The 24868-nt window shown below is 31.1% G+C and overlaps 2 protein-coding genes across 6 annotated transcripts in view; both read right to left on the minus strand.

Moving 5' to 3' along the window:
* Positions 1–12613, minus strand: part of LOC127728645 (forkhead-associated domain-containing protein 1-like) — a 40275-nt gene extending 27662 nt beyond the window's left edge. For 4 of the 5 annotated variants that reach the window (XM_052236182.1, XM_052236181.1, XM_052236178.1 and 1 more), the window contains exon 1: positions 12544–12613. The gene's annotated coding sequence lies outside the window, so the exon portion shown is untranslated. Of the gene's footprint in view, positions 1–6725; positions 6839–12543 lie in introns of those variants that run through there. The other variant, XM_052236179.1, reaches the window with a different exon arrangement.
* Positions 12614–16575: 3962 nt separating this feature from the next.
* Positions 16576–22566, minus strand: LOC127728669 (uncharacterized). Its single transcript, XM_052236282.1, has 6 exons — positions 22453–22566; positions 20021–20185; positions 19209–19287; positions 18180–18386; positions 17386–17404; positions 16576–16746 (listed from the first exon to the last, which is right to left on the minus strand). Exons 1-6 carry the CDS (start codon positions 22459–22461, stop codon positions 16707–16709), a joined length of 519 nt encoding a protein of 172 aa, XP_052092242.1. The 5' UTR covers positions 22462–22566; the 3' UTR covers positions 16576–16706.
* Positions 22567–24868: the final 2302 nt, after the last annotated feature.

Below are 24868 nucleotides of genomic sequence, written 5' to 3' on the forward strand. Positions count from 1 at the left end.
TTGAACAGATTCAAAATCACCAATATAAGCATGCAATTTATCAAGTACTTCCAACGAATTTTTGACACTCCAAAAGTAATTAATTTGGTCTTCATGTATTCATACGAAGATTAACAGTGACAATTAAAGTTTAATTGCTTTTAATGTAAAATTTAAAATTAAAGTTAAAAAATATATATCTAAGACGGGTCAAGACCACAGATGTGAACTTTGGCACTGCAAAAGTTAATATGATGGTATTATTCAACCCCCTGTAAGATTGTCACTTTTGTGTTTGCAAATGAAAATGAACCCATTTAGAAAATCACCTCGTTATTCTCTTTCTTGTTTAAAAGTAACACAATAAAGATTTTAAATTTGAAAACTTAAATATTTGACAAGCTTTTGAATTTAACTAAAAGTTATGATATAATTAACATTGAACTGACATATCGATAATATTTATACTTTAACAGAGTTGAGGTTAAACTTGTCCACATTCTCTTGTCAATCGCATTCATTATCCCTTATAAGAATCCTTGATCTTTAACATTATTTCAAAGTTGCGATCTTGTCCTCATTTTATAGCTTTATATTCGCTTTTGAGAAGTCAGTGTGAGGTAGTACCTTACATTGCTTGCACTTTTCACTATAAGTTTGAATAATTATTTGATAAATGAAATATTTTTCTCCAATCTAATCAAGTGGAATCTTCAGAATATTAAGGTACTGTACCCTACGTCATGAAAAGTGTCTTTCAATGGGAACTTTGAGTAAGAAGACATTTAAACAACCTAGAAACAATGTCCAAGCATTGCAAGTGTAGTTTTCAATATACATATATTAACGGACACCAGTTAGGTCACGCCAAAAAAATGTCGTTATAATAATAACTTCAGCATAATTATGTGTTGTTATTTTGGCATGTCGTTATTTCAACGTGATGTGTCGTCATTTTGGAGATTGATATAACGACAAAATGTGTCGTTATTTTTACATACTTTTTTTTGTAGTGGTAAAAACATGTCGATATGACGACATTAAATCTTACACTCTAGTTTCGATCATTGCGCTTTCAAAGGCATGTAATGGAATTCTGACAATATGCATATAATATGGACACACATTATATTGTAATACTTTTTTTTTTATATCAAACTGCACGATAAACATGCCGATAATTGGCAAGCTGTTTTACATTCTGATAAATCTCTATCGGGTAGAAAATATGAAAAAATGAAAACAACACGATATAAAGTTCATGCGTCCGAAGCGCATTTCTGGATTTACCTTCATCAGGAACGCTCAAAGCCGAATATTTGAAAGCCCAGGATGTATAAGAAGCGAAACAGTTGAAGAGCTATACGACCAAAAAGGGACCTAAAATCCATTTAAGTTCAACTTTGCCTGTGAGAGTTGAAACTTTATTTTTTTTATAATTTCAAAATTTATAAACGGACAATTTTAGAAAGGTTTGTTATAAATCATGCCAGTACTGGAGTTCTGACTACTGAGCTGATGATACCCTCGTGGAGTATGGCAATAAGCTACGAACGTGCAAATTGATCTAAGAAAGTTTTGAACTCGAAGAATACTGTAAAATAGATTTGCCTTTCAGTCACAGAAGTGCTTTCGCCAAATTTAGATGTTGAGCCCCACTGAGGATTGAAATTGGGAGACATGAAAATATAGTAATAGAAAACAGAGTACTATTATGTCATATGTGTGATGGTTTTATCGACGACGAAGCGCATGTTACATTGAAATGCCCTGTTTATGACGATTTAAGAAACCATTTATATTATGTTGCTGAAATTTTAATGAAAATTTTAATACTTTAGATGACAACCAAAAATAAGTGATTTTATTCAAAGATGTAAATAAGATACGCGTGTGTGCCAAAACATGTTATTTAATGTTAAAAAGGCGTAGAAATTTTATTTATTGTAAATAGTATTTTATTTTATATTTTTAATGTAGTATATCTATACATTTTAAGAATAGTCTCTGATAATTCTGTATAGAATGGCTCTCATTGTATGTGGCATTGTTCTACAATTTATTAATACCGCGCTGAAGTACGTCCATTATTATTTTTTTATCATTCAAAATCAATATCGATTGTACTTGTTGAGAGATGAGTATTTAATAAAACATTGAATTGAATTGGATAGCATCAATTTTATTCGTGATCACGAGTTACAAAAACATGTGATTACTAATTCCACAGATTCGTGATAACGATTTTAATCCGTGAAAACAAGTTGAATCCGTGATAAAGATTTACTTTTAATTCTAAAGATTTTTATCCGTGGTCACGAATTACAAAAAATTGTTCTACTTGTTCCTCAGATTCGTTATTACGAATCTCATCCGTGATAAATGACGAATTCCATTATAAGATTCGTGATAACGATTTTTAATCTATGATAGCGATTTTTTCAATTCATGATCTCGATTTAGATAATATTTTTGGTGGGTTCTTATTTGGCTTCCAAAAAAATGATATTTTATCTATTTGTTTGGGGGCTGTTGAGTGTTCGTGTCTTTGACACATAAGAATCGCATGCATGATATACATGACCTCTTGCTTATTTTTAATGTTGTTAATTATATGACTATTGTCTCATCCACTCAGCAACTTTAGTCAGATCCTATAATCGTTTGTAGTTTGATAAATACACAAATGTGCATGCATACTGACAATTATAATGTAATTACGTTTGTTCCTTAACTTGCAATTATGATATAACCATGTAAAGTTCAACATATTTCTCCACCATATGAATTGAGAATTCGCCAAATCGCATTCCAATTCCAATCTTAAATCAAAATTGATATGCGATTTACGTAACAAAATAATCCGCCACTGAAATTAATACCGTGTATGAATTGAATGTAGAATAAAAATAAAATTTAGAAGGACAGCATAATAAACAAAATCAATTTACAGGTTTAAAAACTGGAAATCAGTGAAGTGAGATGTCAATAAATTTTTTCATGTCAAATGCTAATTTCTGCAATTACTGCCACTTTTTCGCCAAATTTCACGATATTTAATTGAATATCATTGTAGAGAAGACGGTAATACATCGCAGTCGAAAAAAATACAACAAAAAGAAGAATTGATTTATATTTTTCAAATTGTCATTAATAGTTGTGTGTAAAAGATAGCCTAATTAAATGTTTTCAAAAACGTTACTTATTTTAGATTCTACATTTGTCTGCCTGCATGAGATCTGCATGAGGAGGCTAAGAAAAACAAATAAGATAATAGGAAGGACCCACAACTGTATTCAAAAAGTAAATATTTGAAGGTTATGTATAAAATAGTACTTTTAAACTTGTACTTTGTAGGTAAATAAATATTGTTATTGGAGCAAACAGGAAAATGATCTTTATTCTTATATGTTGTTACAATTCTAAACGGATTTAAAAAGAAAATTGGATCACCATATATAGGATTGTGCGAAATGTTTGACCTCTGTTATAATTTATTTAATGATTTTAAATGCACATAAACATTATAATCTTCTTTCATTGTTTGGTCTAAGGCTTTTGAAAGTGTCCTAATTTGTCAACACATGTAACCATTGTACATCTAACAAGTTAAATATGGAGATATAAACGATATAACAAACTGTTTGTCAATCAGAATAGTACTGTTCATAATATGTGGGAATCGAAACATAATTAATTGATCAATAGCAATTTATTTACAAATGAAAACACAATTAAATACAATTGTGCTTATTATACTTTTAAAGACCAAATAGCGTGTATAATTTACACAGCGAACAGAATGTTGAACTCGCGCTATGAGTTACATAGATCTATAAATATGCAAGTGAAAATACGTCAGGTGCTCATTATTTTGTTAATCTAAAAGATAATGTTCCGAAATTTCCTCTATCAAAGTTTATTTCAATCGGTTTCAAAAGGGTCAAACATCCATCGTCACATATTGATTGAATCACACAAAAGGTCACTCATCCATCGTCACATATTAACTCAATTTATAAAAAGGTCACTCGTCTATCGTCACATATTACTTCCTCACTTAAAAGGTCACTCATTCATTGTTACATATTACCTCAATCACTACAAAGGTCACTCATCCATCCTCATATATTGACTCAATCACTAAAAAGGTCACTCACCCATCGTCACATATTACCTAAATCACTAAAAAGGTCACTCATCTGTCGTCGCATATTACCTCAAACACTAAAAAAGGCGCTCATCCGTCGTCACATATTACCTCAATCACTAAAAAGGTCACTCATCTGTCGTCGCATATTACCTCAATCACTTAAAAAGGCACTCATCCGTCGTCACATATTACCTCAATCACTTAAAAAAGGTCACTCATTAATCGTCACATATTACCCCAATAACTAAAAAGGTCACTCATCCGTGGTCACATATTACCTCAATCACTAAAAAGGTCACTCATTCGTCGTCACATATTACCTCAATCACTTAAAAGGTCACTTATCCATCGTCACATATTACCTCAATCACTAAAACGGTCACACATCCATCCTCAAATATTGACTAAAATTATTCTAAATGCTTATTACTTATTACTTATTGTTAATGATTATTTAATGTACCATTATGGATAAATACCTACTGTTGTTACTCTTCAAGTGCGATAAACTAGAAATGATAAGTACATTATATCAAATATGTGGTTTTGAAAAAAATGACTTGCGTAAAAAGTGTATAATTGCAATCTCTTAACTGTATAACTCATGTAACTCAATTATGAAAAGTTATATTTATCAATTTGTACATATACTAAATTTCATATAGGCATTATAAATATATTTGTTATTTACTGTATTAATAATATTATTTCAAGTAGTTTTGAAATAAATATTTTTTTTGTTTTCATTATGTTTTTGTAAGTGCTGTTTTGTTTGAATGTAACACATTTCAAAAATCCTATGAAGGTTTGACTAAGTTTTTAATATCTAAAGAACTCTCACTGCAGAATGTATCTTAATGTTAACTGCCAAAATAGCAAAGTCTTTTTGTCAGTATATGTTCAAAATTTTGCTCTGGATGATCTTTTGGTCAAAGTTTCATAAAATATCACGAAAGTTTGACGGCGTAAAGAATGTCGCAGACGGAATGATGGAACGCGTATATGTCTCGCTTCCGCGACAAATGTCACAGGATCGCCAAAAACGAACGATATACCTCAAAAATGGGTATAAAAGAAGAAACAGAGAAGAATACATATGTAAAACAGCTTTGCAGCAGAAACTTAGTTTTCTCGTGGTAGCGTGCTATCCTCGAGTGAGGAAGGTCGTGGATCGAACTATGAGATAGTTCTGGACAGTACCTTTTTTTTAGTTACAGCAAATACAAGACCCAACTGACTGCTGACGGAATTGCGGGTGCATCGAACTGCGAAATGTATACTACACAAGCAATATCCTTTTTGAAAATGAAAGGAAAGTTAACAATAGGGGAACCTGCTTATCACAAATCAATTTGAGAAATCCTTGGAAAATTGTGATATCATGCTTTATAGAAGAAAACGGTTTCTGTTTACTGTTCCGGGGTTCCTTTGAAGTTTATATATACTATCATATATGAATTGAGATTCACTTCGGTATACAGAATAAGCTTAAAGAGGTGCTAAGTGGTATCCATATCAATATTTGTTTTTATTAAGTGCAGATTTTGCGATATTTAATTGTGAAAACTCTTGGTTAGCTATATAGTGTAATAGATGATTGAGCATTCAATCAGACCTGTGTTTCATAGGAAGATAAAACAAATTAAATGTAAATAACCTTTCCATGGTGATATCATTGTTTCATATATGTATTATTTGTTTATGGTTTCAACTTTATGGTTTTCTCAATATAATCTGCACGATGAGTGTTTTTATGAAACCAAAATAAATATCAAATCAATACTGATTGAACTACAGGTAATCAATTTTATCTTCAATTTTAATTAAGTTGACTTGACATCGGCTATAATTATACCGATTTAAAAGTCTACATTTATTTGTTTGCGTATTTCATTTTTTTTGTCAATTTGTTTTGTTGATCTGCTACCACGAATATCCTTTAGTATATGAGTATGTATAGATGAATTCGTGCTAATATAGACATAAGAATTTAAGATTGCGCATTGCAAATCACGTGAAAACATTGCGAATCAAAAAATGAACGAGATATCTCCGCCGAGAAAGTTCATAAGGAAATTAAATAAATCGGCAAAATTGAAAAACACAGTCTTTGAATAAGCCACCAAAAACAAGACCAAAGCAGTCCCTATTACTGAGGGAACTATCGACACATAGTAACACTTGAACAGGAATGAGCACGTACTGAAACTAGACAGGGTACATGCAGTTTGGGCTATGTAAAAAGATACAGTAACGTCAAAGGTATATTGAGGGTATGCGCCTTTTTTTTTTACAATTCAGCAGGACTACAGTTAAAGCTTCTTTTTTTTTAAGTTTGTTTGCGTCAATTATATTTTCAAAACCTTCCAGCCAGTAAAGAATAAAATCCACACAAAATTTAAAACACGCCTACACTAAACTTAATCCTGCATACGATTTGGTGCCAATTTTTAACAGAAGATATTCCTGTATTTATTTACCAACTTACACATCACTTAAAGTAGTTTTATATTTGAATTAAATAATGACTTAAAAATTAAAACCCCAATACGTTACAATACTATTGTCTATAAAAGATTTCTATATGTCTTACCTATATAGGTGAAGTTCCCTCATGTCCAAAATACCGTTTAGTAACTTGACGTATCACTTTAGAATATATTTGTATAGGTTTGAAATCTTAGCCGAGGACATGCCGTTAAGTAAATTTTCTATCTGAAGGTTTAAATTATTTAACTTGTATTGGTATAGAACACGTTTATCATATGTAGGACAAAAAACGGCGATAAAAATAAAAAGATTTGAAAAAGTCATCGATTTAAGTTGGATTACAGATCAGGAAATTGGTGATAGAGAAAATTCTTTTGATTGAGACATTTTCTAATTTATTTCATATGTAAATTATGGGTGTTTGTGTAAGTAAAGTGACAAATGTTTAACATCTCTTATGTAATTCAACATTTTCATTCTAACTGAGCTGGTGTAAAATGTCATGTGAAAATCTGCGAACCTTCTGTTTATGTTAATGCAAATGAAATGATAAGAATTTAATGAAAAAGTCACATGCATACATTGGTTGTGTTGTATTCATTGCACAAACCCATATATATGAATACGGAATGGTATCATTAAGTATAACCATTTTCAAAATAAACTCAACAATTGCAAGAAAGGTCTGGCTGGACTTGAACACATACAAAAATGTTTCTATTGTTTTTTAAAAATTATTTTAAGGATTCCTTTCTTTTAAAAAGAATAAGAAAACTAAATCAAATTACAGTTTGGCATATATGCGTAATGTAGATGTAAGCAATTATAGGTCACCGTACGGCCTTCAACAGTGAGCTTAAATCAGCTATAAAAGGACCTAACATGACAAAATTTAAACCAGTTTAAACGAGTAAAACTTACGATCTGATTTATTACGATACAATTTACGAAAAACAAATATGACAGACATGAACCAACGACAACCACTGAATTACAGGCTCCCGACTTAGGCAGGCCCATAAAAAATGTGGCGGGGTTAAGCATGTTTGTGAAAGCTCAAACCTCCCCTTATAATTACCTGGGACAGGGGTGTAACAGCAAAAAATACGAACAAACTGTAAAAATAAGTTGCAAATTGCTTAATGTGGTATAGGTGTATTCCGTCATCTTGGATTTTATACAAGCAGAACACAATAGGTCTAGAGTTTTAATTAGGTCAGAAAATTTCGATACAGGAATGCAACTTACTAATTTAAAAAAATCCATTAAATGAACACATTGAATTAATTTTAGATTATTAACTCTCACATTTTTACAAAAGTAGAATATGTTTGCTTGATTTCAATCTTTTTTTTTAACTGTGATTTTGCGTTATAAGGGGAGGCAACTCGGAAAAAGTATAATTTATATAGGAATCTTATGGAAATTTTTATATTTTAAGTTATAGAAGGAAAAAACGTACGGTTACCCCGTTTTTTTTTCTTAAAATATCCTGAAAGCATTTTATAAGAGCTATCTTCTCTTATTTTATATAAAAATTCATTTAGTTTACCTTCTATTCACATTATGATGATTTTTCTCTGTATAATCCATACAAAATGTGTCATATTTTCAAAACGTATAGCTTGAAAACAAGCTCGGTGACCTATCATTTTATTATATTTTTTTAACATATCACAATATATTTAAACATTTTGTCATTTTTTGTTTTATACTCCCATACCACCTTAGGTAGCACTCCACAGTTAGAAAAAAACATTAAAATTAAACCACAAAATGTTTTATCATCTTCTATTCCTGACTTTCTAATACATTAACCTAACTGTTTGTGTTATACATGTGTATATGTATGTAATCAGTATCTTCCATAGATTTGATTTTTAAAAGTTAAAATGGTGAAATATAATTCCTTTTTTGTGTATCCATGGCAAAATTCTGCATTTATTTACCATAAAATATTGCAAAAAGGGGGGGGTGTAAAAAAGTCACTTATTCCCCCAAAATTTGGTTCAACTAGAATTTCAATGCCTTTAAATGATACCTTTTCAGAAACTGTTGATATAAATCTACCAAATGATCAAGTAAAAAATGGGTGTCTTTCGCCTCATTTTTTCGTAAATTTAATTGCAGAGTTCGTGCGACAAAAAGTTGGAAAAAAACATTACAATAATTGCCGGACCAATATTTGGCATGGATATGAAAATACGGACTGTCATACAGAAAACAGCTCATATTACATACATTACATAATCTTGATATTCCTATAAACCCAAATGAAGGCTATTTTAATCTTCAGCTATCCAAAAATGAATTTTATTCTACACAAGCTATCATATTTGAAAAATCCACAGGGACCAAAATGCGAAACTACACACCTAACTGTGGAGTGCTACCTTAACTCAATAGATCGATACGAAGCACAAACCAACTAACATAATAATAATAGACACAAAACACAGATATAAGAGTAATCGCAGTTACTTAAAGCTAGTTCACAGCCAATTACAACCTATTATACATAAATCCTGTTCTCCGAGACTAAAGTATCAATCAGTGCACATCCAAGGGTCATCCAACCAATTTGATTACAATGTATACTAGTAGATGTTACATAAGATTCCGTCAGTTTGCTTGGCAGACAACAATCAAGTGAGGGTTAGAAATGATTCATAGACTGCACGTGACAACGTTACAACAGTGCATAGAAACACGGTTTTGATTAAAATGTAATTATAAGAAATGAAAGTTTCTTTTCGTAGTTAGAAAAAAAACGCTGACCGTGTGAAGTATAAATAAAGTACGGCGGGAAAGAGTTTCATATTGTGAACTTTCCATTTCTATTTAGCAACATTGCAACAGCGCCTGAATATGGAGCATATATCTCCCAGTTGCATATGGTATTCCAGAGCTTGCATTTCCTATCATGACTCCCTTGATAGAGGGTTGCTGCTTACAAGGAAGCTATTTGAATAAAGAGTTCCAAATGGTGAAGTTGAAATCATCCTTTCGAAAGTTTTACGGACATCATCACGAGTTGTTTTTACCGTTATAGAATATCTGTGTCACAGATGACCACGGATATGTTCCAATTGTCATAACCACCATCTGGTCCTCATTTTCTTCGATTGTAACATCATCGAATGAGACTTTTCACCGGATTTGTACTTGCATGAGCATCATAACGGGTGCAACATGGAACATGAACAGCTTACCCTTGCGGAGCACCTGAGTTCACCCCCGATTTGAGGTGGGGTTCGTGTCGCTCAACCTTTAGATTTCTGTTTATATTGTTTTGTAGACTTATTTGTCTTTTCGTCGTTATCGTTTTTTGCCATGGCGTTGCAGTTTTTCTTCGACTATTATGACTTTTGAATGTTCCCTTGGTGTATCTTCCGCCTCTTTTTTCATATGCACACTACGGAATAAACTGCAAGATATTATCTTGTTCATTTAGTATGGTGAGGTGCCATATGGAACTCTTTCTTAAGAATAGAATTCTTAATATAAGCAGTACATTTTGCTAAAATCTTAAATAATATTTTCTTAAATTGTATAGTTTAAAATACTTTTAGCTAGAATTTGGCATAGTTCCAATCTAAAATATAATTATATGTCTACCTATCTGGTCTTAGTTTTGGTCTTAGATGCATGATTTTTATTAGTTTTTATTGGTTTTGAACTAGCTGTCAGTAACTGCAAGTACTCTCAGATCTGTAATTAGTGTTTTTTTTTTGTTGGGATGTATAAATACCCTGCCACGTCCGGTCTGTGTTTTTGTAAGTTCTTTGACTGCTTTGTATCGATCTGATGAGTTAAGCCCTTTTCAACTGCTTTTTATAGTTTGTTCTTATTTTGTACTGTTGCATCACTGTCCCCGGTTAGGTGAGGGTTTGGCGCCGACAAACAAGTTTAACCTCGCCACATTCTGTATGTGTCTGTCCCAAGTCAGGAGCCTGTAATTCATCGGTTGTCGTTTGTTGCTGTATATCATATTTGCTTTTCGTTCATTGTTTTGTACATAAATCAGGCCGTTAGTTTTTTCGTTTAAAATGTTTTACATTTGTCATTTTGGAGCCTTTTATAGCTTTTTATACGGTATGGGTTTGCTCATTGTTGAGAGCCGTACGGTGACCTATAGTTGTAAAATTCTCTGTCTTTTGGTCTTTGGTGGGGAATCGTCTGATTGGCAATCATACCACATCTTCTTATTTTTGTAATTATACCAATTTACTGAGAATATTCTTAAAAAAACATTAGAATTACTTTGAATTTATCTCGCAGACAATATTTGAAAGATGCATGATGAACCTAATATAATAAGCTAATGCAACACTATTTGTGTTCAACATTTAAAATCAAAATGTTATTCGAACCTATACACATTGTTGTGAAAGACCTTTTTGATAAAATATGAAGATTTTGCATGTTATGTGAAAATTTGAATGAAGGACATCCACAACCGAATATTATAACCTGAATGACCACACAGCTTTACATGTACTTCAGATAGATTTTTTTGTTATTTGTCCTTGTTCTCGATTGGATATATACTCATTTATCAAATCTTTATAGGTACTTGTTAGCATTTACATGACGATAAAATGTTCAGAAATATGACACACTTGTCAGAACCTCTGCGTCAAAGAGTTCCTTTTCACTGTCTCTCAGTAAAGTATTATCCTATCTACTGATTAATTTACATTTATGTGGGAATTAAATGAAAAGATAAACATCATAAGCTGTCCCAAAATGTTTTCTGGGATGAATACGATGATGAAAACTACGTTATAGATGTTTATGATTGTTTTATGACAATGAAATACGTATGTGAAATAAAATAATAATTCATAAATATATTTCAAATGGGTTTAAATAAGGAATAAGAGACTTGCATGTGTCCAAGATTACTTCTTTTGTCAAAAATAAGTGTTTATGTCTCGGTGTGGTTTATAAGGAAATGTCTATGCTCTATATTCAAATGAAGACAGGTTAATAACCATGTTATGAATATTTGATCTATTCTTATCAATCTAATTAAAATATAGGACTCGGATTTCGTTACTCGTATGTAGTATAACGAAATCCGAGTTCTATATTTTAATTAGATTGTATTCTTATGAAATCAAAGGAGTGGGGCCAATTTCTCAAGAATTTGATTCACTTACAGGATACATATAAAAGTAGTCAAATCTTACTGCCAATGTTGAAGTTAATAAAGTCTGTATCATAAACTGAAAATACTGTTTCACAATTTTATATATGTCCATAAAATCAAAAAGTTATTCACTTGTACATGACTGTTGCTGTATGAGGCATTTTTATAAAATTGGAAATTTTACATGTTTTTGTCAAATTTTGCATCGAAGACATCGTTAACCATTAACTAAATTGTATCCGAAAGACAATGCATAGCTAACCATGAATTAAATTGAATCCGAAAGAAAATACATAGCTTTACTATCAACATAATTTTGGTTTTGGTCAACGATGTCCTTATACATTTTTGGGATAACGCTGACAAAATCTCTCAAACTTGCGTTTTGTGCAAGCCTCAGGCGTTTATGATTTGGTGACCTTTTTAGATTGATTGTTATTTGCTTAACGTCCAGTGGCCAATAGTTCATGCATGTTCAGAACGACCTGTTTAGAAATAAGCCATTGTTAGAACCTTAAAATATACACATAATGTGTCACTATGAATTCAAATAAAACTTTAAAGACTTTTAGAAAATGGCACTGATGTGAAATATATAAAGGGAACTTTTGTCATAAAAGATGATAATCATGCTGCTTTAGAAATCCCCACATATCAAAATATCGCAAGCACATTTGAAATTTTACGAATGTTATTTCTTCAGATATGAACACATTACTAATATGATATTAACTCACAGTTAAGTTGTAAATTTCATTCTACTTACTTCAAAACGGCTAATTTTCTTCTAATGCTTTATAATATAGACTATTCACAACTTATACAAGATCGATCGATTTGACAACAGTGTTTTGTAAAAGATATCTATTATAATATTATTTAGGTAATCATAGTGTTAACTTTGAACAATCAAAATTTTTAAACGGTTAATCTATTATGTTAAGTTTACACTCGGGCGGTTAATTTTATGACATTTATACATGCAAGACCATTTCAATCATTGACATAAACTTACTTAAAAATAGTCTAAACTCGTACAATAAACTAATTTTCTCTATAGTGACCAATTTTTATTTACAACAATATATTAAAAGATTTGCGAGTTTATACGTCTCGTATTTTTCAATTATTAAGGGCCTTAAAGGAGTGTGTATGTTAAAGCCACTATTGTTATATACCTCTATTTGGTATTTCTGGTTACCGGAAATGTAGGACATAATTTAGCCTGTTTATTCTATTTTACGGGACTGTATACTTTTTTATGCTTGTCGGCGGCGAACAGTTAGTGTCGTCTGTCATACATGTGCTTGTTAAATGGCAGTAGAATAGAATTTAGATATCGATAAGCGTGACTTCAATCTAATAGTCCCCCCAAGACAACAAAAAGGATTGAGGCCCACGACACTATATTCATAGTGTAATTCAGAAGATTTTATAAATCTTCAAAATAAGATTCTTCTCAACAAGTTCTTCCGATGGCTCATAACTTATTTCAGCGTTAAAAACGCTATGAGTAAAATTGTAATTTTAGGAGAGATAAGCCCATTTCAAACATTCATGACGTCATAGCAATCTACACTGAAATTTTTGAAATGCGATTTGTCCAGATTATATCATTAAATTGTTTTGAGAGGTGAAAGATACCGAAGAGACATTCAAACTCATTAGTCGAAAATAAACTGACAATGCCATTGCATAAAACAAAAAACGACCAAAAGACAAACAACAGTATACAAAGCATACAAAACTAAAGACTGAGCAACACGAGCCCACCAACTGAAACCTTGGATGATATCAGGTGCTCTGGAAGGTTAAGCATATCCTGCTACACATGTAGCACCCGTCGTGTTGCTCATGTAAGTGCAAACCCGGTGATAAGTCTAATTATTCGGTAGGTAACTTTTGAGGAAAAGAGGACGGGGTTGTGGTGACGACAATTCTGTCGTCATCTGTGAAGTAGATATTCCATAACGGTCAAACCAACTCATGATTTTCGAAGGAATAATTTCAACTTCACCACTAACATATTTTTGAAAAAACTAAAGAATTTTACTACATTAGCTATTCCAAGGGCTAAATGATACATGGACTTTATCATATCTACCCCCGTCTGTGTTCGTTATTGAATTAAAATCGTCACATATTATTAGAATTTCTACTGGTACTTATAGTACTATATATAGTATTTTATATCGTTGAAAATTGAAGATGATATTATTATGAACATGTATATGTATCAATTTTTATCCCTGAATGTGCATGGTGATATTGCACTTTTATGTTGTGTGTAAATAACAAAACTATGTTTTATTCTGATGTTTTAATATTGTATATAACAGTCTCTCATATTTCTTTTAAGAATGGCACATGCATTCTAAATTTTATATTGTGTAATAAATGTCATATTGTGTTTATATTTGTATGTATGTGGTGAGACTAAAATAAACTATTGAACTTGAACTACTACGCATCTTTAATTGCTGCCCTTTTTCTTTACTGCTATAAATTATTCTTCGTAAAATAAAAATTGAAATAAATTGACATTTTAAAAAAAAAATACCAAATACTTTGATGACGCACTTATAATGTATATTATCCCGAGTTTATGACACATACTGAATGTATTTATCTAAAATATTATCCAGTCTAACAATAAAGCTTAAGATAACGGTCAATATTGTCCATTTTTAGATACAATTGTATTAATACAGAATGAAGAAGTTGATACTAAAATATACGACAAAAGAGACGTTTAAACTTTAGTGTAAAGAACTTCCTTTTTAAGACTGCAAATGTTCCATGGTGTGTACATTTCACAGTGGTATAGTTTGTTTGAAATGTTCAAATGAAGCCGACTTTAAAGAGCGTACATAACCTTGCACTAACACAAAAGTTTATTTCACATGGTTATAGATAAAACAGACTTATGAATACATGTACTTTCGAAATATTTTACAATCTTTTTCAGTATATCGTTAAATATAATGTTTCTCGTATAAAAACAAATAGTAAATGGCATTCCTAACAATACTTTCTATTGTAATGTCACAAATAGAAAGAAAACACTGAAAATTATTAAAGAAAGGAAAGGGTCACATGGTTCGATGTGCTGTTACACCACTGTCCAAGGTTAGGGGAGGGGACGTCCGCAGACTGTGTTTAACCCTGCCACATTCTGTATGTGCCTGTCACAAGTCCGGAGTCTGTAATTCGGAGGTTGTCGCTTGTTAATTGATGTATGTCATACTTGTTTTTTTTATGTTCATTGTTTGTACATAAATCAGGCCGTTAGTTTTACTTGTATAAATTGTTTTATTTCATTAGTCATTTCGGGGCCTTTTATTGCTTGCTGTGCATTATAGGTTTTTCTCATTGTTGAAGGCCGTAAGGTGACCTATAGCTGCTCACTTCTGCATCATTTGGTCTCTGGTAGAGAGTTTTCTAATTGGTAATCATGCCCCTTCCATTTGTTTTCATACAGACTTTTTATTGGAAGTCATTCAGTTAAAATGGTTCTGTCTTTCGATGATCTGGTGGTTTTATAGCTGCAGAAACGTAGCTCTTATGTTGATTGTGATATTTTTGATAATTTGCAGACCTATAGTTCGCAAATTGTCAAAAAATATCACAAGGACGGTAAGAGCTACGATACGGCAGCTGACGATTTTGAAACCTTACCGGCCTTTCACAAAGCACGATATTTGAGAAATTAGAAAAAGAATTGGCTTCCAGTCAGAATGAAGTGCACGGGTATAAAGGCATGTCTTCATGTGGACTAAAACCCTTGAACTACCACGTTTGAAAATACGACTCAACGTGTAGGTCTAGTAGGCCTATTCTAATATTTCATTAATTAACATGTCATCGTCCTAAACGAGAATGTAATCTATGTCATTGGACGTAAAGTGCAGTCACCAATAAATCATATTTGATTCCTGTTGTTTCATTTTGATACATCTTTGTTTCCTACTATGCACGTAGATGTGCAACAAAGTTACGAAGGTGTGTACGAGATAATGTTAGTTTTTTTTTCTGTTTGTATTGATCTGATGAGTTAAGCTCTTTTCTACTGATTTTATATTTTATTCTAATGTTGTGATGTTACACCATTGTCTTAGGTTAGAGGAGGGTTGAGCGCTCACAAACATGTTTAATCCCATCACATTTTGTATGTGCTTGTCACAAGTCAGGAGCCTGTAGTTCAGTGGTTGCCGTTGGTTCATGTCTGTCATACGTGTTTTTCGTAAAATGGGTTTCTCTCAATGCTGAAGGCCGTAGGATTGCCTATAATTGCTTACTTCCACTTCATTTGAACTTTGGTGGATAGTTGTCTCATTGGCAATCATACCACATCTCCTTTTTTTTATATGAAATAATCAAATTCAAATTTGAATGCGTCTCACGAACATCTTGTGATATTTTGTTTTTGCAGTGCAATGTTTGATCAAAAATGGTTTTGCTAATGATATTTTACTTTATGTTACCTGTCAGCAAGTATACATATGCACTTAGCTTCCCACAAACATGTATCCAATGTTATAATCTAATGACAGAATTCATAATACTACACCTCTCGATCGACGCATTTGTCAACATATGGTATAAGCTACTCGACCTCTGTGTCAATCTGCATCGTACCACCTATATCAACCATCCTTCAACTCCCTATGGCAACACAAAGCGCTCATACATGTATCTTATATTCATTATTTTTTATACACCATTCGAGCCCTATATTAACAATCATCAGACTATTCGACCGTTAACGGTCCAGCAGTTAATATCATGTAAATAAATATTAATCTTCAATTTTTATTCATTAAATATCATCATGAGAATGATTCAACTATCTATAATGGTAGATGATTTTCATAAATTATAATTTTTAATTGCATTGCGATGTTTTAGGTTCAGGTTGTCTTAATTCTTTTAGAAGAACATTCCACCGTCGAACATGAAAGAACCCATTCTGAAATAAAGTAAAAGGAAGTTGAGATTTATATTTATGTTAGTTTAAATTGATTTATCCTTCGAGACATAAACTACTCCTTTGTGTGTCTGTAGCTGCAAGATAATAGCTTTATATATTTACGATATTGCCACAATTTATTGTCTACAAAACACATGTTTCTAATTACATGGTGTAAATTTGATTTTATTATGTTAGAAAAAATTGCCTTTTTTGTTAGAATTAATGGTCGGCAACTCACGTTTTCATAGAGAAACAGTTTAATGAATATACTGTGTGCGTAAACAAGGTGTATTATCTCATATTGCATCTGATATATGTTTGGATGTCTAAAAACTCTGGATTTCTAAACATATGTAAATTTTTAATGCATTAATGAAACCGGAAAGAAAACTGCGAAAGTTAATCAGCCCATAAAGGCTGAATAATAAAACTTCCAATAAGAAGTGTGATGTCTTCATGTTCTTGATTGGATAAAATTCCTAATTTCCTCATCTAGATGTCACAAAGGAAATCATTTACATGAAACATTGCTACTGACTGCATGTGGCATTATATATATCTTGTAAATCGGAAGTAAGAGCAAGTAAGATTACGAGGTAGAAGAATAATAACTTTATCAAATATAATACTACTTACAACATGTTCTGTAGTGGATCTGAAATTAAACAAATATAGGCTTGATACATTGTTGTTTGTTTAACCTTCAGTAGAAATCATATTATGCATGTTCAGAACGATAACAAATTAAGCAATACATAAAATATGTGGATCAACGATATATATGCGGGATGAAGGGCAAGAAGTTTTGAACATTATGTTGGATAAACCAGAAATTTGCATTCGAAGGGTTGTTCAAGAAGATCTCTTAAAATGTTATGTTTCAGTAATGATATCATTAAAAATTATTTTGGAAGTTTATTTTATGAAGATGAAAAGACGACTGCTAAATTCGTATTTGATTTAGATACACTCACGAAAGACAACTGTGTCTATAAAAACTTGAAAGAAATTAAAACGATTTTGGCACTAAAAAATTACAAAAAAATATTTTTATCAAAGGACATTATTTTTTTTTTGAAATATGTCATTTCATCACTTCAGAAAAATATGCAATTCGTTCAATGTGCATATAAATAATTTTCCTTAGGAAGTTAAGCAAAGTCATCTTTTCAGAAATCCGTTTATAATCTGTCCACAGTGTACAGTAATTCCGTATGGTTTAAACATAACTTTGAGCTTTACATTATAAAAAAAATATGTTTTTTTTTTAAATCTGTTATAAATTAAAAAGAGACGTGGTATTGAACAAAGGTACGAGTTTTTGTGAGATGTAGAAATTGAGAGAGAAAACATAGCATTTCTAAAATGCCAAAAACACTTTTATTTTAAAGATTTTCTGAAGGAAATGAACTTTAACTAAAAAAATATACCTTGACTGCCGAAAAGTGAATTTCCTGTTTGAGCTGGCATTTTCAATAATGGATTATTCTGGGCGGAATTAAGTAACTGCATATTCTGGGCGGAATTAAGTAACTGCAACACATTAGGGAGGTTGGCAGGAAGTGTTACTGGCGTTTCTTTTGCTGGTTTTGTCATGGTTTCCTTACTGGTTCCAGGTAAAACGATGCTGACTGTCACTGAAAATCATATTAATTCTAATGGATTTCACATCATTAAGATAAGCATGTTGTTATTAGGATGAAATGAATCACGTTTTTCTTTCTATTCCTCCTTAATCTGAGCAAATATGAAGTTTCGAATTGGTTCTTTCATGCTCGCACATAGCTTTTGAATAAATTTCGAATGAAAAACTTCTACATTCATAATATTTATTGGTATAAATGGACATTCTTGACACATCTATGGTTGCATGTGTCACCAAATTGTGCAAAATGCAAAGACTGGCGTGTATCACAATCATAGATAAGAAAATAAAACTGAGTAAATAAAAACTTTATTGTCACTTGAAAATTGTTAAAAGTAGCATGGGACGGGAGGAAAAAACAGATTTTTTTATATCAAAATTCAGTTCATATCATTATATATTTCTAAATTTATGATAAAAAATTATGTCACCCAATTCGTTTTAAAGTTACAAATTATTTTTTGGATTCCACAAAATAATAAGATTTTTTATGATATAGCATATCCAATATATTCCTTTGTTTACTAACTATCACACAGCATTCGGTGCCTTTTCAGCCTTTCGTTGACGCATTAACATTTCAAAGATATTTCCTGTTTCTAGTGGATTTTTTGTTTACCAATTTTCCCCTTATTTGCAGAAAGTACATCGCGGTATACAGACAAGAGATAACTTTTATTCAAATACAACGTTCAGAATCGTGATGGTTTCGCTTTGCCATAGACTGAACTAGTATCTTAACCATTTTATCAATGACAATATCGTCTTACTACTTTATTCCTTCCCAGACAGTTTTTACTGTCAAATTACTTACCAGCACATCTGAAGCAGTCGTTTCCCTGACATTTAGCAAGTCTAACACAGGTTTCAAAAGGAGTGTCACATGCAGGGTCCTGAAAGATAACACAAAATTGACTTAATCAAAACCATTAATCATATGGATTGTTGGGTTTTAGGTGTTCAGATGGATATTACAAAACTATGGGGTAGCCTAATTTATCATATTTGTCTAATAATGTTTTTTTTGTAATATATGTAGTGTTGAAAACAGTCGATATATATAACAAATATAGTGAAATATATAACAAGAAACATAATCCTCTTCTTAGTTGAGCAATACCATGAGAAGAAACTTTCTTGTCTGAAGCTTTTATTATAATCTTTATTTACTTCAAAAAAGTAAAAGTTTGTTTTTGTTAAAATGCGACAAGCAAGTATTTACAGTCTTTTGATTTTATTTATTGAAAACACATTTTCCATAGTAAAACATCCTATCTTAAGTTACCTTGATAAATGATGCGACTTAAGTTTTATAAAACTATAGTCAAACTAAATCAAGTTAAATTTAAGACAGAAGAATACAACGTATTTAACGTATATTGACGAGCGGAACCAATATTTAACCATCCATGCTGGTGGTTAACTTTTGGGTTGATCGGTTTCTTCCCTTTTTCTTTCGTTATTTGAATCTGTTTTTTTTTTTTATTTGGCATTTACAGTATTTTTAAATGCAGTTGAAAGTGATTACAAAACAATATGAAATCATCGTATAATATCTCTGAGTCCCGCGTTTTTTTTTTTTTTTTTGTATATCTAGTTTATTTCTTTTACTAAATTTTGACTTACACATCCTTTTTTTGTAGATGTAGCGACGGTCTGTGGTGCTGTTACTTGAACTGTTTTTCTAACAACAGGTGCTGGTTCTGGGGCAGCTTTAGATGTTGGCTCTGGTTGCGTTGGTGGCGGGGATTGACAGGTAACGAAACCAACAAGACAAATAACAGCAAGTATCTGCAATAAACAATTCAAGTTACGTGACCAACAAGACAAAAAACAGCGAGTATCTTCAATGAACACATCAAGTTACTTTCGTTGCACTGCGGTACAACTAATCATATGTTAATTTCTCTCCAATTAACATATCTGAAATTTGCCTATTTGATACCGACGGACTATTTTGTCGTTGTATAACAACCGGTCTTATTTCATAAAGTCTGTTTGGAATAATCTTGACCACGTTCTCTAGACTAACATTCTAGGACATGAAGTACACAATATGTTTGCGAGACTAAAAAACAAAATGTTATAAAACAGTACCTTCAATTCCATTTAAGGTCAGCTTTACTTAAGGGAGTTGCAATCGAAAGTAAACATTCTTAATGTATTTCTGACAGCTTTGAACAAGCGAGATATAAAAAGAATATTAAGCCGTAAAAAATAAGGATTTTAGTGTGATTGCCAAAGGGACAGCTACTGAAAATGGGTGAATTATCAGTTACGGTCAAATTATGATGAAAGTTTTAGATTTTTTGAATATGCCATTTCTAACAAAAACACTTATTTATTTATGTAATTTAAATCATGCCATAACCTTTATTTTTCCTTTTTTGTTTTAGGTTCAGTGTATGCCTTATTTTGGACTAGTAATTTAACGATCCAATTAAATATATATTTCACGAATAATCATATACATTAGCTGTATCGGTTGGTACCTTATGTCTAAATAGTGGTATTTATCCTGCAATCGGCCAACTATTGTACAAATAACAGGTACACAAATAACTGTTTGCCTTTTTTGTACTCATACTTGTACAAATAAAGTTACCTGTTACTCCACTTCCATATTGAGCAAACGGTCGGTGATGTGAATATTTTTTTGGGGACAGTTCAATTTGGTGTATTTATTTGGAACATAAGAGACAACTATTTGGATTAAAACAATTTAAACTTAAAGTGCCGGGTGTAAATTGCAGGATAAAACAATATATGTACATTGTCGGAAATACAAAATTTATTTGTACGAGCTTTAGAAACAGGACGAAAAGCGAGGCTCGTCGAGTTTTTCTCCTGTGTCGTAGCGAATACAAATACATTTTGTATTTTCCGACAATGTATATATATTGTATAGTTATCGTATATTTTACAATAAAATCTCGTTGCACCGCTTAACTAAACCTTCTTTTCATTCTTGTTAATTTGTCCTAGTAACTCGCACACGTAACAGGTCAAGTAGTGCTCTCGGTTAAATAAGGTTTTTTATTTTATTGCTGCTAGGTATAACGAATATCTTTCGTGAATAATGAATATTTCTTCTGTTGATAATCATCAGAATTATTTCCTAATGTGTTGTATATAGAGCATTGGCACATTTTGATTTATGTGTACCGTATACAGAAATTCCGAGAGAAAAATTACAACAAATCGGTCTAATTTATTAACCAAATCTTATTACACGTCTACAAAATCATGTGATTTCAATGGGTAATATGTTGTACCGTTAAAAGAAATGGTTTTTTTAACAATGTAATTACAATCCTTTTCAATTGCAAAATTAGAAATCAACGTCGACGTCATCAACAAAACCTAAGTCATCATCACAGAAAAATATATTTCACAATATTTGCTTCTCCTTTTTCTTTTCTTTATCTATTTTATAGTTCATATAATATCCAATAAATTATTAGCTTTACATGCATGCTCATATTATTTCATATTATAGTATGGAGAAGAAGAATTCATAAGTATGATTTACTTGTTTCTCATCCAGTTTGCTTAAATTAAGCAAATAAAAAAAATTATTCCACTAATAAAGATATCATATATTCCCTTTCAATCTCACTTTTGCAATGTAACTGTCATTTCGCATTTAACGAATATATAGAAATATAAAATGGGGATTGAATCTTATATTGATTCCTGTTGCTTATCAATAAAACGAGAACAGAGAAATACCAATTGGGAATCGTTTATGATTACTGTTATATTGATAGACTGAATTGTGGGGACGGGAATCAATAAATTACTTGAATCGCATATATGAAGGCTACTTTTTTATTTTTGAAAAACAAATCGTCTTCTAGACATTTTGCATATATTAAACGTGATTCCACCACATAATTTCAATTAAAAATCTAATTGAAAAATGACAACATTTAAGCAACTTGTAAAATAGATAATGTTTTGCTTTGTAAATATATTTGAAAACCACGAAATTCTTAATCGATTCCTTTAATTATACAACATAATACAAATATGATGATGTGTAAAACGATACTTACGGATTTCATTTTCAGTATCTGATATCTATCTTCCACAAATGGCAAAAATGCAACACAGGATGAAATTTTAGAGCTTTATATAGAGGCTATACCCTATCTGTCACAAAATGATTTAATATATATTTATATCGTTAAGACAATGTAAATGATGTCGTGTTATGACATATTAAATGCTTGTTGTAAACGTTCGACAATCATAAACTGGACAGGTCATTAATGTTATCATGAATCGGTTTCCATTACACATACATTCTTGTATATGATAAATAAAAGGGGGTATCAAGATAAAGTTATGTTAGACAGTGAAAGTATTCATTTTCATATTGAAGTTAGTAATTTACATTTATTCATTTTCATATTGAAGTTATTAATCTATATTTATTCATTTTCATATTGGAGTTAGTAATTTACATTTATTCATTTTCATATTGGAGTAAGTAATGTGATTTTTTTTGTATGATAATTACTAGAATTGTTGAGCATAGCCGAATAATAGAAATATTACAATGAACTCTTTTTTTATTAACTTGTATAAATTCCATAAATCTAACAATTTCAGGAAAACAATTATTTAAAGATATGACATTTATTACATAAATTATGGGTAAAGAAAAAAATTCAGAATTCAGACTTCCTATGTATTTGCATTTATTTAAAAAAAAAACATCTAGTTAATAATCGAGCAAGGTTTACGCTGACTTTTTTTTCAACCAGTGTGCATGCAGTTTCATTTAAGATAGTTGATTAAATAAAAATGATTTGAAGAAATTATATCAATATTTATGTCTTATAGTTACACAACTAATGTGAATCCATACATGCTGGGCCCAATAGATAATTCATGTATTAGTCCGAGATACATGTACATGTATCATAATTTAATTATGTTAATCATATATGTCTAGACGACACCCATTATTCTGACAACAGTACAAGCGATTAAGGTAGAAACATGATCATTTAAAAGACTGGGAAAATGTTTTAAATGTGAAGTACTTATAATGTTCATGATATCAGGCCCTTATCAGTCTCTAGTGATTGGACATGTATTGTAGTTAGTGATTAAAACAAAAAAGCAAAAATACATTTAAGAAGTTTATATGTTTGTGCCCATTTTGATATGATATCTTGCTTTTCAAACAAGAAGACCCCGAAACAATTCAAAATATTATCAAATTAAAAGTAGATACTCTGTCTTGTTTCATTTAATTTGTTTGTCACGTATTTGACTTTTGATAAAGTCGTCATGATTACGTAAATGTATAACGTGCTCTCATTTTTATAAAACAATATTTTCTTATATTAAATTATGCGTTTTTATAGAAAAATATTACTTTTTATATTGAATTGTGTGTTTTGCGGCAGCCAATAGCAATCTTCACGTATATTTTTCTGTATTTTCAAATCATATAACAAATGTTAATTCACGGGCAAGAAGTGGTTCTCAAAATTAACATGTAAATAAATAAATATTTAACCTGGTCATATTAACTGATTACAACAGATCATTCCTATATTCTACAATGACATATGGGGTTTGGCAAGGCAATCCTATTTCGCGCCATGTATAGAATTATTTTAAGTTTTAGGATTTGCGTGTATTTTGATATAAAATTCTAGTTTCACACAAAACAAAATGATTGTAGGTATCAACGTTTATACATGTTAGATTTGATTCATTTGGAATTAATACGTACATTTGTTGCTGTAAAAATAAAAATAAAACGATAACTAAAACTAAAATATGACATGTCAGTTAACTAACTGAATAGAAAAACAAATGGGAAAACGGTGCATAGAAAAACAACCCATGTTAAATATTGTCCTGTTAGTATATGTCTGATATCAAAATTGAATACTAGTATTTCGCTTTAAACTAAATGTTTTAGTAAATTGAAAGACCTTTCGTCTAATTTTTAAAACTGTCATCTGTTAAAATATTCGAATAAGCTCTCTCCGCGATAGAGCCTTTTCGCGCTGATGCGGTGTATAGCATTCACCTACTAATCAATCAACCAACCAATCAATCACAATTTGATAGCAAAGAGCACTGATCTGAATTTTTTTTCTTCATTTCGCTTTTCAAAGATGCAATTTAAGGAAATAATTATCTTGGGACTGAAACACACCGTTATCCAAACGAATGGTTAAACTTTTAAAGACGTCAATGCATATATACACATCCAGGACTTCTTAAACATCAACTGACATCACGAAAAAACGACACACTCTTTGCTGGTTTCATTTGAATCGGTGTAGTACAATTTTGATCACTATATTGTCCTTAAAAACAAAACTGGTATTGTACCAAAATAAGTAAGATGCAGAATATAACTGACAAGTCTAATTAAAATTGTTACAGTTATGCAATACTAGAAGTAACGAATGTAATATTTCGTACATATGGTAATACAAA

Source organism: Mytilus californianus, unplaced genomic scaffold (genome assembly GCF_021869535.1).
Source record: "Mytilus californianus isolate M0D057914Y unplaced genomic scaffold, xbMytCali1.0.p SCAF_2, whole genome shotgun sequence".
Classification (NCBI taxonomy): Eukaryota; Metazoa; Mollusca; class Bivalvia; order Mytilida; family Mytilidae; genus Mytilus; species Mytilus californianus.

Excerpts from the sequence above, each read along its gene's own strand:
- LOC127728669 (XM_052236282.1), bottom strand. Across the intron at positions 19,288-20,020 it reads CATCTACAAAAAAAGGATGT|GACCCTGCATGTGACACTCC; the intron begins GTAAGTCAAAAT and ends GTTATCTTTCAG. Across the intron at positions 18,387-19,208 it reads CGACTGCTTCAGATGTGCTG|TGACAGTCAGCATCGTTTTA; the intron begins GTAAGTAATTTG and ends TATGATTTTCAG.